At 50.2% G+C, this 12,384-nt stretch overlaps 1 protein-coding gene across 1 annotated transcript in view; it reads right to left on the bottom strand.

Annotated features, from left to right (window-relative positions):
- myt1lb (myelin transcription factor 1-like, b) overlaps positions 1 to 12,384 on the bottom strand; it is a gene marked incomplete at its 5' end in the record, with an annotated part of 37,857 nt that overhangs the window by 6,118 nt on the left and 19,355 nt on the right. The window contains 12 exon segments of the mRNA XM_068752182.1: positions 1,772 to 1,818; positions 1,821 to 1,893; positions 1,981 to 2,084; positions 2,421 to 2,515; positions 2,902 to 3,123; positions 4,793 to 4,876; positions 4,974 to 5,036; positions 7,052 to 7,120; positions 7,490 to 7,517; positions 7,678 to 7,718; positions 8,301 to 8,422; positions 10,247 to 10,483. Of these exon segments, the coding sequence (XP_068608283.1) occupies positions 1,772 to 1,818; positions 1,821 to 1,893; positions 1,981 to 2,084; positions 2,421 to 2,515; positions 2,902 to 3,123; positions 4,793 to 4,876; positions 4,974 to 5,036; positions 7,052 to 7,120; positions 7,490 to 7,517; positions 7,678 to 7,718; positions 8,301 to 8,422; positions 10,247 to 10,483 (1,185 nt within the window).

Here is a 12,384-nt window from a genome sequence, read left to right as displayed (position 1 = left end):
TTTGAACACTAGGTGGCAGCATTTGATTTTAAACACTAGGTGGCAGCATTTGATTTTAAACACTAGGTGGCAGCATTTGATTGTGAACACGAGGTGGCAGCATTTGATTTTGAACACTAGGTGGAAGCATTTGATTGTGAACACTAGGTGGCAGCATTTGATTTTGAACAATAGGTGGCAGCATTTGATTTTAAACACTAGGTGGCAGCATTTGATTTTGAACAGTAGGTGGCAGCATTTGATTGTGAACACTAGGTGGCAGCATTTGATTATGAACACTAGGTGGCAGCATTTGATTTTGAACACTAGGTGGCAGCATATGATTGTGAACACGAGGTGGCAGCATTTGATTTTGAACAATAGGTGGCAGCATTTGATTTTAAACACTAGGTGGCAGCATTTGATTTTGAACAGTAGGTGGCAGCATTTGATTTTGAACAGTAGGTGGCAGCATTTGATTGTGAACACTAGGTGGCAGCATTTGATTATGAACACTAGGTGGCAGCATTTGATTTTGAACACTAGGTGGCAGCATATGATTGTGAACACGAGGTGGCAGCATTTGATTTTCAACACTAGGTGGCAGCATATGATTGTGAACGCTAGGTGGCAGCATTTGATTTACAGCACACGGATGAAGACAGAGGCGGTCCAGGCTCACCTGCCGGGGGGGCCCAGTCATCTATGCTTTAACCTGAACCACTGCTGAGACATGAGACAGACCTGTTGACCTGTTTACCTGTTTACCTGTTTATTTTGTACTATTTTCAATCTGAAATACGCAGAAAACACTTTTTGCTTTCCCCAAATTATTTTTTTTCCACACACCAAAGATTGTTTTCCATCACACGAGCGGGTAACGTGGGATTATCCCGCCCTTAATTCAGCCGTGATCAACGAAAGGTTCTGAGCCAGCGTAAACGTGTTTGAAGTTCATCAAAGCAGGACCAGAAACCGCTGTTTGATCAGCCAATCAGGACAACTAGAAAAACACCTCAACTTTAAACTCGACCTGCTATTTGTTTAAATGAATATTCAAACTGATTTTAAACATGTTGCATGACATTGTTCTTAAATTATTCCGTCTCTGCGAAGCGGCGGTGAAACGCAAAACGCTTTTCTTTCCGTTCGATGGGGAAAAGATCCACTTCTGCTGCTAAGATGCTACGGCTAGCTGGTTAAATGCACAGTGAAAGGCAGAAGCGGCTAAGATGCTACGGCTAGCTGGTTAAATGCACAGTGAAAGGCAGAAGCTGCTAAGATGCTACGGCTAGCTGGTTAAATGCACAGGGAAAGGCAGAAGCGGCTAAGATGCTACAGCTAGCTGGTTAAATGCACAGTGAAAGGCAGAAGCGGCTAAGATGCTACGGCTAGCTGGTTAAATGCACAGTGAAAGGCAGAAGCTGCTAAGATGCTATGGCTAGCTGGTTAAATGCACAGTGAAAGGCAGAAGCTGCTAAGATGCTGCGGCTAGCTGGTTTAATGCAAATTGAAAGGCAGAAGCGGCTAAGATGCTATGGCTAGCTGGTTAAATGCACAGTGAAAGGCAGAAGCTGCTAAGATGCTACGGCTAGCTGGTTAAATGCACTGTGAAAGGCAGAAGCGGCTAAGATGCTACGGCTAGCTGGTTAAATGCAAAGTGAAAGGCAGAAGCGGCTAAGATGCTACGGCTAGCTGGTTAAATGCACTGTGAAAGGCAGAAGCGGCTGAGATGCTACGACTAGCCCTGCGCCCTGCTGCTGGCGCTCCTGGGGGGCCCTTACCAACCGACATTAGCTAAAGTGCTAATCAGTGACTGGCTGAGGACAGACAGCTCAGGAGACATTGATTGTGCTGATCAATCACCTTGTTTTCCTCCTCTATTGACTTCAGGTTGGACTCCATTGTTGTAATCTGAGGAGAGGCGGGGCAGGATGAGGGTCGTCACCGACAGACAGGTGGACAGGTGGACTACAGCAGGAGACAGAAAACCGGACTCACCTGTGTTCGGAGTTTTATCATGTCCGCCTCCACCTGTGAACTGGATTCACTGAAGTCTTTGATGTCTTCATCCAGCTGTTTGATGTCCTCTTCCTGGTCCAGTCCTGCAGCATCAGCAGACCAGACCTCAGCATGCATTTCATTTGTGTTGGGGCGGGGCTGGGGGGCGGGGCTCTACAACCGAGCCAGGCCGGTCCTTTGAGTCCATCAGGACTCAGCAACTGTCCCGTCCTCTAATGAGACGCTGGACTTGCTAGCGGTCCAAAGTGAATGCTAGCTCAGACACTGCATGGCTGATTGCTGCCTAAACATCCCAACCTGGGGCGGTGGGGGGGTCACTCATACAGTGCCCACCCCCTATCTCCTGATTGGTTGATTGTCTTAAAGCTACTCTGTTCCTGATTGGCTGCATTGTGTGGTGAGTGACGGGGGGTAGCTACCGTTGCTGGCACTTTGCTGCTTTAGCGTTAGCATATCCACTCCAGAGAGCCGGGCTTTCCTCATGGCAGAGGTGGCGCGGGGACAGCCGGACAGGCTGCAGGCAACGAGGACAAGGAAGACAGCCCACAGACACAGTGAGACAATGTTTCCTAGCATGTCTTCAAAGACAAGATGCTCATTCATGTCCCGCTTAAAGGTTGAAACAGAGACAGTTAGCCTTTCTATTGGACACATTAAGCTGAAGTCCAGGGTCGGCCTTTCTCTCCTCAGACACCGAGCAGGAACGATACAGTGCTGTGGTTAATGTACACAGTAATACTCATAGTACTGCGTTCTGCCTGTAATCGCGGCTGTACTAAACAATGAGGTTAGCGTTTGTCTAGTTAACCTAATTAACCTTAAAGTCTTGTCCACTTCCCCCCCCCCCCCAGGAAGCGTGCTAATCATTGCGCCAGGGCGACGGTAACGGCGGAGGCACACCTGCGATGCGTCAGGAAGCTGCCGCTGACGTGTCCCGAGCCGTCGCAGCCCGGCGTGGGACAGGACATGCCCTCCGTCTTGCCAGACTTCCATGTGAACTGGATGCCATTCAGGTAGCCGTCCTTCTGTCTCTTGGCGGCGATGGGACATCCCGATGCACTTCTGTGTGATGCGTATTTCCCCGTCACGTGTCCTTGACCGTCGCATCCGGGGACCGGACACCTGGGGTGAGAGTCAGAGCCGTTACAGGGGACATCGGGGGCCCTGCCATCTGAGACCGTCCCACCCCGAGACGCTCGTCCAGAACGAGTTAGAGACGCTCTTTGCGTCCCTCTGGCAGTCTCGGTAAAAACCGTCACTCTCTTCTAACAGCAGCCTCAGAGTCGTGATGCCGACCCAGAAGACAGACTATTGAGGGACGGTTTGGCCACGCCTACCCAGAAGACAAACTATTGGGGGACGATTTGGCCACGCCTACCCAGAAGACAAACTATTAAGGGACAGCTTAGCCACACCTACCCAGAAGACAAACTATTCAGGGACGGTGTGAAATCAAGGACTTTCAACGGAAACAAGACCGCAAGGGCTTTTTAGAAATGCTCCTCTTAGACAGGATGTGTGACTGTACTTGTACTGTAATACATGCTACTGTGTGACTGTACTTGTACTGTAATACATGCTACTGTGTGACTGTACTTGTACTGTAATACATGCTACTGTTTGACTGTACTTGTACTGTAATACATGCTCCTGTGTGACTGTACTTGTACTGTAATACACGCTACTGTGTGACTGTACTTGTACTGTATACATGCTACTGTGTGACTGTACTTGTACTGTAATACATGCTACTGTGTGACTGTACTTGTACTGTATACATGCTACTGTGTGACTGTACTTGTACTGTATACATGCTACTGTGTGACTGTACTTGTACTGTAATACATGCTACTGTGTGACTGTACTTGTACTGTAATACATGCTACTGTGTGACTGTACTTGTACTGTAATACATGCTCCTGTGTGACTGTACTTGTACTGTAATACATGCTACTATTTGACTGTACTTGTACTGTAATACATGCTCCTGTGTGACAGTACTTGTACTGTAATACATGCTACTATTTGACTGTACTTGTACTGTAATACATGTCAGTCAAGTTATGTTTTTATTATCTATTAAGTGAGTGAGGGGTGCTGGTCCGAGGACGCCTTGAGTGTCTTCTTCTTTCTCTTTCGGCTTGTCCCCTGAGGGGTCGCCACAGCAACCCAACAGTCTCCACTTCACCCTGTCCTTTGCATCGTCCTCCCCAACACCAGCCACTCTCATGTCCTCCCTCACTACGTCCATGTCTCTTCTCCTCGGTCGTCATCTAGTCCTGTCCTTTGCATCGTCCTCCCCAACACCAGCCACTCTCATGTCCTCCCTCACTACGTCCATGTGTCTTCTCCTGGGTCGTCCTCTAGTCTTGTTCCCTGGCAGTTCCATCCTCAGCATCCTTCTACCGATATAGTCCCTGTCTCTCCTCTGGACATGTCCAAACCATCAAAGTCTGGTCTCTCTGACCTTGTCTCCAAAACGTCTAACCTTCACTGTCCCTCTTATTGTCTCATTTCTAATCCTGTCCAACCTGGTCACTCCCAAGGAGAACCTCAGCATCTTCATCTCCTCCACTTCTAGCTCCGCCTCCTGTCTTTTCCTCAGAGACACTGTCTCTAAGCCGTCCATCATGGCTGTCCTCACCACTGTCTCTAAGCCGTCCATCATGGCTGTCCTCACCACTGTCTTGTAGACCTGTCCCTTCGTCCTATCACAGAGCACACCTGATACTTTCCAGCCTGTCCACATGAGTATCAGGGATTTGACTGGTGATCCGTGTTTGGACTGTACCTGATCGGTTCCTGGTCCTCCTTGTTCTCTTTGCTGTGGATGATCTTTATCCCACTCTTCCTGGCCCGTGGACACCCTGAGAGACTACAGATGGAACGCAGCGTTACAAAGCTGAGGCAGAGAGCAGCAGGAGCAGGTTGATGGAGGACGGAGGACGGAGGATGGAGGACGCGTCTTCTACCTTCTGTGTGAGGCGTAGTTGCCAGTGATATGTCCAGAACCATCGCACCCTGGTGTCGGGCACCTGGGGCACAAAAACAAATGGACTCAGGGTCTACAGTAAAACTGCACTAACCCATACCCCATGACATGCATGTAATGTTGTTATTGTGTTTATTATGTGAGACAATACAGAATCAAACGACCGAGACCCTCAGTCCAAACAGAAATCCAACATTACTACGAAAGTAGTTCCCGTATTTTCCAGACTATACGTCACACTTTTTTTCATCATTTGGCTGGTCCTGCGACTTATACTCAGGTGTGACTTATGTATTTTAAACCATGTACAGTAAACCTGCAGTTATTTGCATTTCCATCTCTCGTATCCGGAACGATTTGATCTGAATTTTGAGAGAAATCTCGTGATCAGTTTGTTCACCTGGTCCTTCAGGCGGTGTCGATCAGTTCCGGTGTTTTGTGGAACTTTGACAGATGGATAGATCAATTCCTGAGACGAGATCTGAAACGATCAACGATTGCAGGAAGAATCTGTGTCCTGAAGCGATCGATGATTACGAGGGCCGATTCAAAGTGCAGCCGTAACTACGTCCGTGTGATTGGCTGAGCTCCGAGGGGGGCTTTGATAGACGGACGTGCAGAAGAGGCGGTTGAATGACAGGAAGAAACAGCAATCTCGGTCGCCAAATGTTTTTTCCAGCGATTTAATAACATGGTTTAAATACAATCTGTGTACATATAATTACGTTTTTAATACCTATCCAGTTTATGGTATATGCTACACATAGCTTACACCATAAACTATGTGTGTATATGCTACACGTGTAGCTTGTAGCTGGTTCTAAATCGTGATCTGGGAACCTCAAGTATCATGCAACCTGACGCCTTGAGAGTTTTAAGTCACTCCTGAAGCAGACTGGAAGCCAGTGGGGTGAAGCCAAAAGCTGGAGCGATGTGTTCATGTCTTCTAGTTGTAATTTAAAAGACAAGCATCAGACTAGTCCAGATCCACATACAAACTACCACAACAATGGAACCAAGTTGTAATAAAAACACCTACGACTCTCAAAGTCCTTGAAGGACAGATATGGCTTGGCTGTGGACAGTGTCCTCAGCAGGAAAAAGTGGTTCTCCCAACGGTGCGAATTTATTTGCACCAAAACAGCTCCCCTCCCCCCTCTCTCTCTCTCGCTCTCTCTCTCTCCAACGGTCCAGACAGATGGCCGTCCACTATGAGACTTAGGTTCTGTCCAAGGTTCCTGCCTGTTAAAGGGAAGTTTTTCCTTGACTCCGTCTCCAGAGTTCTCGCTCTTGTGGGTCAAGTTGGGTTCTGTCTTTCCCTGCTAATCCTGTAAAGTGCCTTGAGATAACTTTCTGTTGTGATCTGGCGCTACAGAAATAAAACTGAATCGAATTTAATTGAAGTCTGTAATGCCCCTTCCAGTCTCCAAACAAGCAGCTTAAGTGTGCAACATCAGAATCTCATTATTGAAACTGCAGCTTCCATGCCAGTTAGCCTGGAACAAAGAGCTACCACCGACCAAGGGCCTAGCACCGAACGAGGGCCCACCACGGAACGATGGCCCACTCCCGAATGAGGGTCTACCACCGAACGAGGGCCTACCAGTGAACAAAGGCCTACCACCGAACAAGGGTCTACCAGTGAACAAAGGCCTACCAGTGAACAAGGGCCTACCAGCGAACAAAGGCCTACCACCGAACGAGGGTCCACCACACACCAAGGACCTACCATTTTCGCTAGTTCACGTCTGTTTTTAGTAACGTATCACGTAAAGCATGAAAATTCACAGGCGAATGTTACGTTGGCGAAAATCCGGTCGTTTTTTCAAAATAAAATACCTTTTAGACGCTAATAATCGATACAACGAAAATGTTATAAATTAGTTATTCTTTCTGTGCGGCCCGGTAACAAATGCCTCACGGACCGGGCCGCGGACTGGTGGTTGGGGACCGCTGTTTTACAGTACATTATGTACACCAACACCGGAGACGTTGATCTTCCTGTCGGCAGAAGGACAAAGACATGCATTCAGTGGTTGCACTCATCTCATAGCTTACTTGAGCTCTTGCGCGTTGTTGGCCAGCATGCTTCGAATGCTTTTATCAGCTAAAGGACAACCTGAGAGACTGAAAAATACATCAGTGGAACATTAGCAACACCAAAAGTACGTCAGTCAAACCACGGTCACACAAAACACGTCCTGAGGCCAGGTTAGCGTCTACGCACACACATACACAGAGCATGCAACAATAATGCAGGAAGCTGCTTCACCCAAGCTAACCCTGGGAGTCGTTCGCTTGTCGTGTAGCAACAGGGACGTCTGGTTTTCACGATGCTCTGGATAAAACAACGCTCATTTAACACAGGTTGTAGTTTTAAAATGCTACAACTTCAGGGATTTACTGCCGTATCAGCCCCCGGTCTCCACAGACTCACCGCACACCGAGTGCTTCGTCTGCATTGCACTATGGGAAAGGCCAGGAACACTGACTAACATCAGCTGATAGGGCTTTACATTGAGATCTAAGTGAATGCCGCAGTTTAGCTTCAAATTTAGCCTGTATCCTACTTTAATTTCATCTTGTAATGATGCTTTTGCTTCAGGTAGTCAAAGGGCTAGCAATAAGAGAGCCATTCTGCCTACAGCATAGTCGAGCTAAGCTGAAAACAAAGGAAGTCACACCTTCCATGTGACGACTTCCACCACACCCCGGTGTGGGACATCTGCCACCAGAAAAAAAGACAGATTTATAAGCCCAAAGGGAAGGAGAAGACAGGAACAGGAAAAAAGTCAAATTGTTTTGTCCATTGTTGGTTTTCATTGTTTCCAGTTTAGCTTCACTGTCTGTGAGGAATATTGTGTCTCCTGAGACCAGCGATCGTTGATATTACAAGATACTGACACCTAGTGTCGCGTGTTATAAAGACAAAGCACGTCAAAAGAGGTAATGCAGTGGAGACATCAGTAGATCCACACTGTCCACATTGTCCACACTGGTACTCTAAGGTCAGCGTGGACAAACGGACACAGCTGGAAGACAGACGTTATACAGCAAGCCAGCAGCACGGGATGAAAGTTCTCCTACGTTAACCGGAACAAACAAAGGTAAAACCAAAAGAGAGAACCAAGACGAGGAGGGGGAAGCAGAGCATGAGTGGGGAGAAGCAGGTGAGCCAGGTGGATGGAGGAGGACTGAGGCAGGTGGGCCAGGTGGACGGAGGAGGACTGAGGCAGGTGGGCCAGGTGGACGGAGGAGGACTGAGGCAGGTGGGCCAGGTGGATGGAAGAGGACTGAGAGCTCTTACGTTATCAGGTCCTTCTTACTCTCTTTGCACTGGACGTACTTGGGCTTGGGACTGGGCATGTTAGCGTCTGTGGTGTAGGAGCGATCGTCCAGCAGGTCATGGAAGGGGTCCAGGTCATCCTGCTGGGACGGATAGGAGGAGGACGTCAGGATTCATTCATTAACATGCGCATAATGAAAACTCACATTGTCCTGCCTGAATGCTAACGCTCCTCCCCTGTCAGTCTAACAGAGTGTGTGTGTCTACATGTTCTCCAAGCTGCCATCGCTGGCTGGTTCTGTTGGTGTAATGCGTCTGTTCATCACTAGATGGCACTGCGGTGCCGCGCCACGCCGCCGCTGCCTTTGTACTTTGTATGCGACGCATGCAGGCGGGGCACGGCTTTCCTTTCTTCCATGCTCACAGTGTATGTACAGTAATGCCCATGAAGAGACAGGTCCAGATACAGCCCAAATTATCCAGCGCTCAAGCTGTCTCCCAGTGTGTGATGCTGGGTCGGCCAGCGAGCTGCTCCAATTAAAGGCAGCGCAGACCGGGAGGCACAATGACACATGCATGCAGAGCAGGAAGTAGGCGAGGGACGCAGACACCCTCCCAAAGAGACACACGCCTATGAATATTCACACGGCGCACACACCAACAGAGGAGCACGTTCCGCATACATGCATGAGCCTGTTACACACTGACGGGCGCACCCAGCAGCGCTGCATTGATTTCCAGCAGTTCTTTGATGAGATGAGCTATTCCGATTCCCTCCCAAGGTGCGACTTTGCATAATTCATTTTGGAGAGTAGCGAAATGTAGGAACAGAAAGCCAGCATTCAGGAAGCACGATGCAGACAGAGCAGAGCATGATGCAGACAGAGCAGAGCATGATGCAGACAGAGCAGAGCACGATGCAGACAGAGCAGAGCACGATGCAGACAGAGCACGATGCAGACAGAGCAGAGCACGATGCAGACAGAGCAGAGAATGATGCAGACAGAGCAGAGCACGATGCAGACAGAGCAGAGCACGATGCAGACAGAGCAGCGCACGATGCAGACAGAGCAGAGCACGATGCAGACAGAGCAGAGCACGATGCAGACAGAGCAGAGCACGATGCAGACAGAGCAGAGAATGATGCAGACAGAGCAGAGCACGATGCAGACAGAGCAGAGCACGATGCAGACAGAGCAGCGCACGATGCAGACAGAGCAGAGCACGATGCAGACAGAGCAGAGCACGATGCAGACAGAGCAGAGCACGATGCAGACAGAGCACGATGCAGACAGAGCAGAGCACGATGCAGACAGAGCAGAGCACGATGCAGACAGAGCAGAGCACGATGCAGACAGAGCAGAGCATGATGCAGACAGAGCAGAGCACGATGCAGACAGAGCAGAGCACGATGCAGACAGAGCAGCGCACGATGCAGACAGAGCAGAGCATGATGCAGACAGAGCAGAGCACGATGCAGACAGAGCAGCGCACGATGCAGACAGAGCAGAGCACGATGCAGACAGAGCAGAGCACGATGCAGACAGAGCACGATGCAGACAGAGCAGAGCACGATGCAGACAGAGCAGCTACTTCTGCGTTTGGCACCAGTTAAACACATTCATTAGAGTTCCTTAAAGGTCCTCGATAGGACTTTCTAATGATCTGACATTCAGCAGCAGGGAGACGTGGAGGTGAGAAAGCTTCAGTGTGGTGGAGGGATGCTGCTGAAACAGCTGCTTGGGGGGGTCAGATTAGGGGCAGAGGTCGTAAAAGTGATGACCTCTACTGTCTCCAAAACCCAACTATGCGTCAAACGCCCTACTTCCTGCTCACAGAGACCTCCCCAGCATCACAGCTGTCCCTCTCATCGCTTGTTCTCGTCTCTATCTGAGCTCAAGCAGCGTCTTCTACATTTGAAAGACCCTGAGCCAGACGTGAATTCACCACACCGTGTCCCCCTTTACCTCTTTCTCATCTTCGTCTGTGTGTTTGATCTTGGTGTAGTCTACAGGCAGGTCCCAGCAGTCTGTGGCGTCCCCCATGCCGTAGCAGCGGGAGCCCAGCAGGGCGGCCTGCCGCTGGGGGGACATGGGCTCCAGTGGGGTAAGAACCGAGTCCCCGCCACTGCTGCCACCGCTGCACAGACGCTTGCTTACGCTCAGGTCCAAGGTTCCGTTCTCGTCAACATCCAGACCGGGGCTCTGGAGTGTGTGTGTGTGTGTGTGTGTGTGTGTGTGTTTGGGGGAGCAGCATTAAGTCAGTTTAAGTGGAAGCGATGGGTGTGTAAAGAATGCACAGAACAAAAGGAGAAAAGAAAGAGAGTCGAAGATTATATAGCAGTCAAACATTTTAGCATCAGTACCTGAATGCATGATGAATACTAAAGAAGTACATGATGAATACTAAAGAAGTACATGAATATTTTTGCTCCTCCTCTGACGGTTCTGGATCTGGACAGACGTTCCAATAGATTTTCAGGCCAAGTCTGTCTAAGATGAAGCGTCAGTCACCTTCACGGTGTAATAAATAATAGTGTTACACCCGGAGGAAGACGAGGTCACGGTGCCGAAGGACGACAGCGTCCCTCCTTCGTTCTCCCTGCCTCTCGCTCTCTGCTGGGCTCTGTGCAGTCAGTAAGTGTGTGCGTGTGTGTGTGTGTGTGAGAGGGAGACAAATGTGAGCCGACATCACAGAAGGCGAGGGCTGAGGGTTCGGGGTGGGGTGGGGTTGGGAGCAGTGAGTGGAACTAGACTGCAGCAAGCCCAAAAATAGAAGCAGAACTGTGTTCTGGAACAAAGTGGGACGTCCACTTTGTCTCCCGAGTGACTTCCTGTTTCTAAATATCCTTTTTATTTGTGCACGTCCCATCAGGGTGACGCTGCGGTGGACGTGTGTCCTCGCTCCTTGTCTTACAGTCAGCAGGGAAGCCCACGCGCACGCTGATCCGAACCGACAACGTCCCTCAGGGGGCCTGAGCCCAACACCTCTGTGCACGCACTCACACGCACACACACACACTCACACGCACTCACACGCACACACACGCACACGCACGCACTCACACGCACACACACACGCACTCACACGCACACACTCACACACCAAGGGGGAGGATGTGGGACTGGATACTTCCAAACACAGAAACGGCGCAGGAACAAGACAAAGTGAGCGGATAGCCCCCATCATTAAATCTCCACTCCAGGGATGGATGGGAGCGACAGGAGACAGGAGGAGGAGGCAGGAGACAGGAGATGAGAGGAGGCAGGAGACGAGAGGAGGAGGCAGGAGACAAGAGGAGGAGGCAGGAGGTAGGAGACAAGAGGAGAAGGCAGGAGACAGGAGATGAGAGGAGGCAGGAAACAAGAAGAGGAGGCAGGAGACGAGAGGAGGAGGTAGGAGACGAGAGGAGGCAGGAAACAAGAGGAGGAGGCAGGAGACAAGAGGAAGCAGGAGACAAGAGGAGGAGGCAGGAGACAAGAGGAGGAGGCAGGAGACGAGAGGAGGCAGGACACAAGAGGAGGAGGCAGGAGACAAGAGGAGAAGGCAGGAGACAGAAGATGAGAGGAGGCAAGAGACAAGAGGAGAAGGCAGGAGACAAGAGGAGGAGGCAGTAGACAATAGAAGGAGGCAGGAGACGAGAGGAGGCAGGAAACAAGAGGAGGCAGGAGACAAGAGGAGGAGGCAGGAGACGAGAGGAGGCAGGAAACAAGAGGAGGAGGCAGGAGACGAGAGGACGAGGCAGGAGACAAGAGGAGGAGGCAGGAGACGAGAGGAGGCAGGAGACAAGAGGAGGAGGCAGGAGACAAGAGGAGGCAGGAGACAAGAGGAGGAGGCAGGAGACAAGAGGAGGAGGCAGGAGACGAGAGGAGGCAGGAGACAAGAGGAGAAGGCAGGAGACGAGAAGGAAATAAGGAAGGGATGTGCGAGCAGGACCCCCCCCCCTCCCCCCGATGCCTCGTCTTGTCCTTGTGACTATGCTCAGAGGACCGCCCCCTCCTTGCTGCTACTGCATAGCATGTCAAAGTCCAATGAATGTGACCCCGCCCCCTTCATATCGCATTAACGAGGTTGTGTGTGAGGACGCACCCCGCCTCCATCATCA

This window comes from Brachionichthys hirsutus, chromosome 18 (assembly GCF_040956055.1).
Source record: "Brachionichthys hirsutus isolate HB-005 chromosome 18, CSIRO-AGI_Bhir_v1, whole genome shotgun sequence".
Classification (NCBI taxonomy): domain Eukaryota; kingdom Metazoa; phylum Chordata; class Actinopteri; order Lophiiformes; family Brachionichthyidae; genus Brachionichthys; species Brachionichthys hirsutus.
Note: the sequence above shows the minus strand (reverse complement) of the source record. Positions and strands in the feature narration are given on the sequence as shown.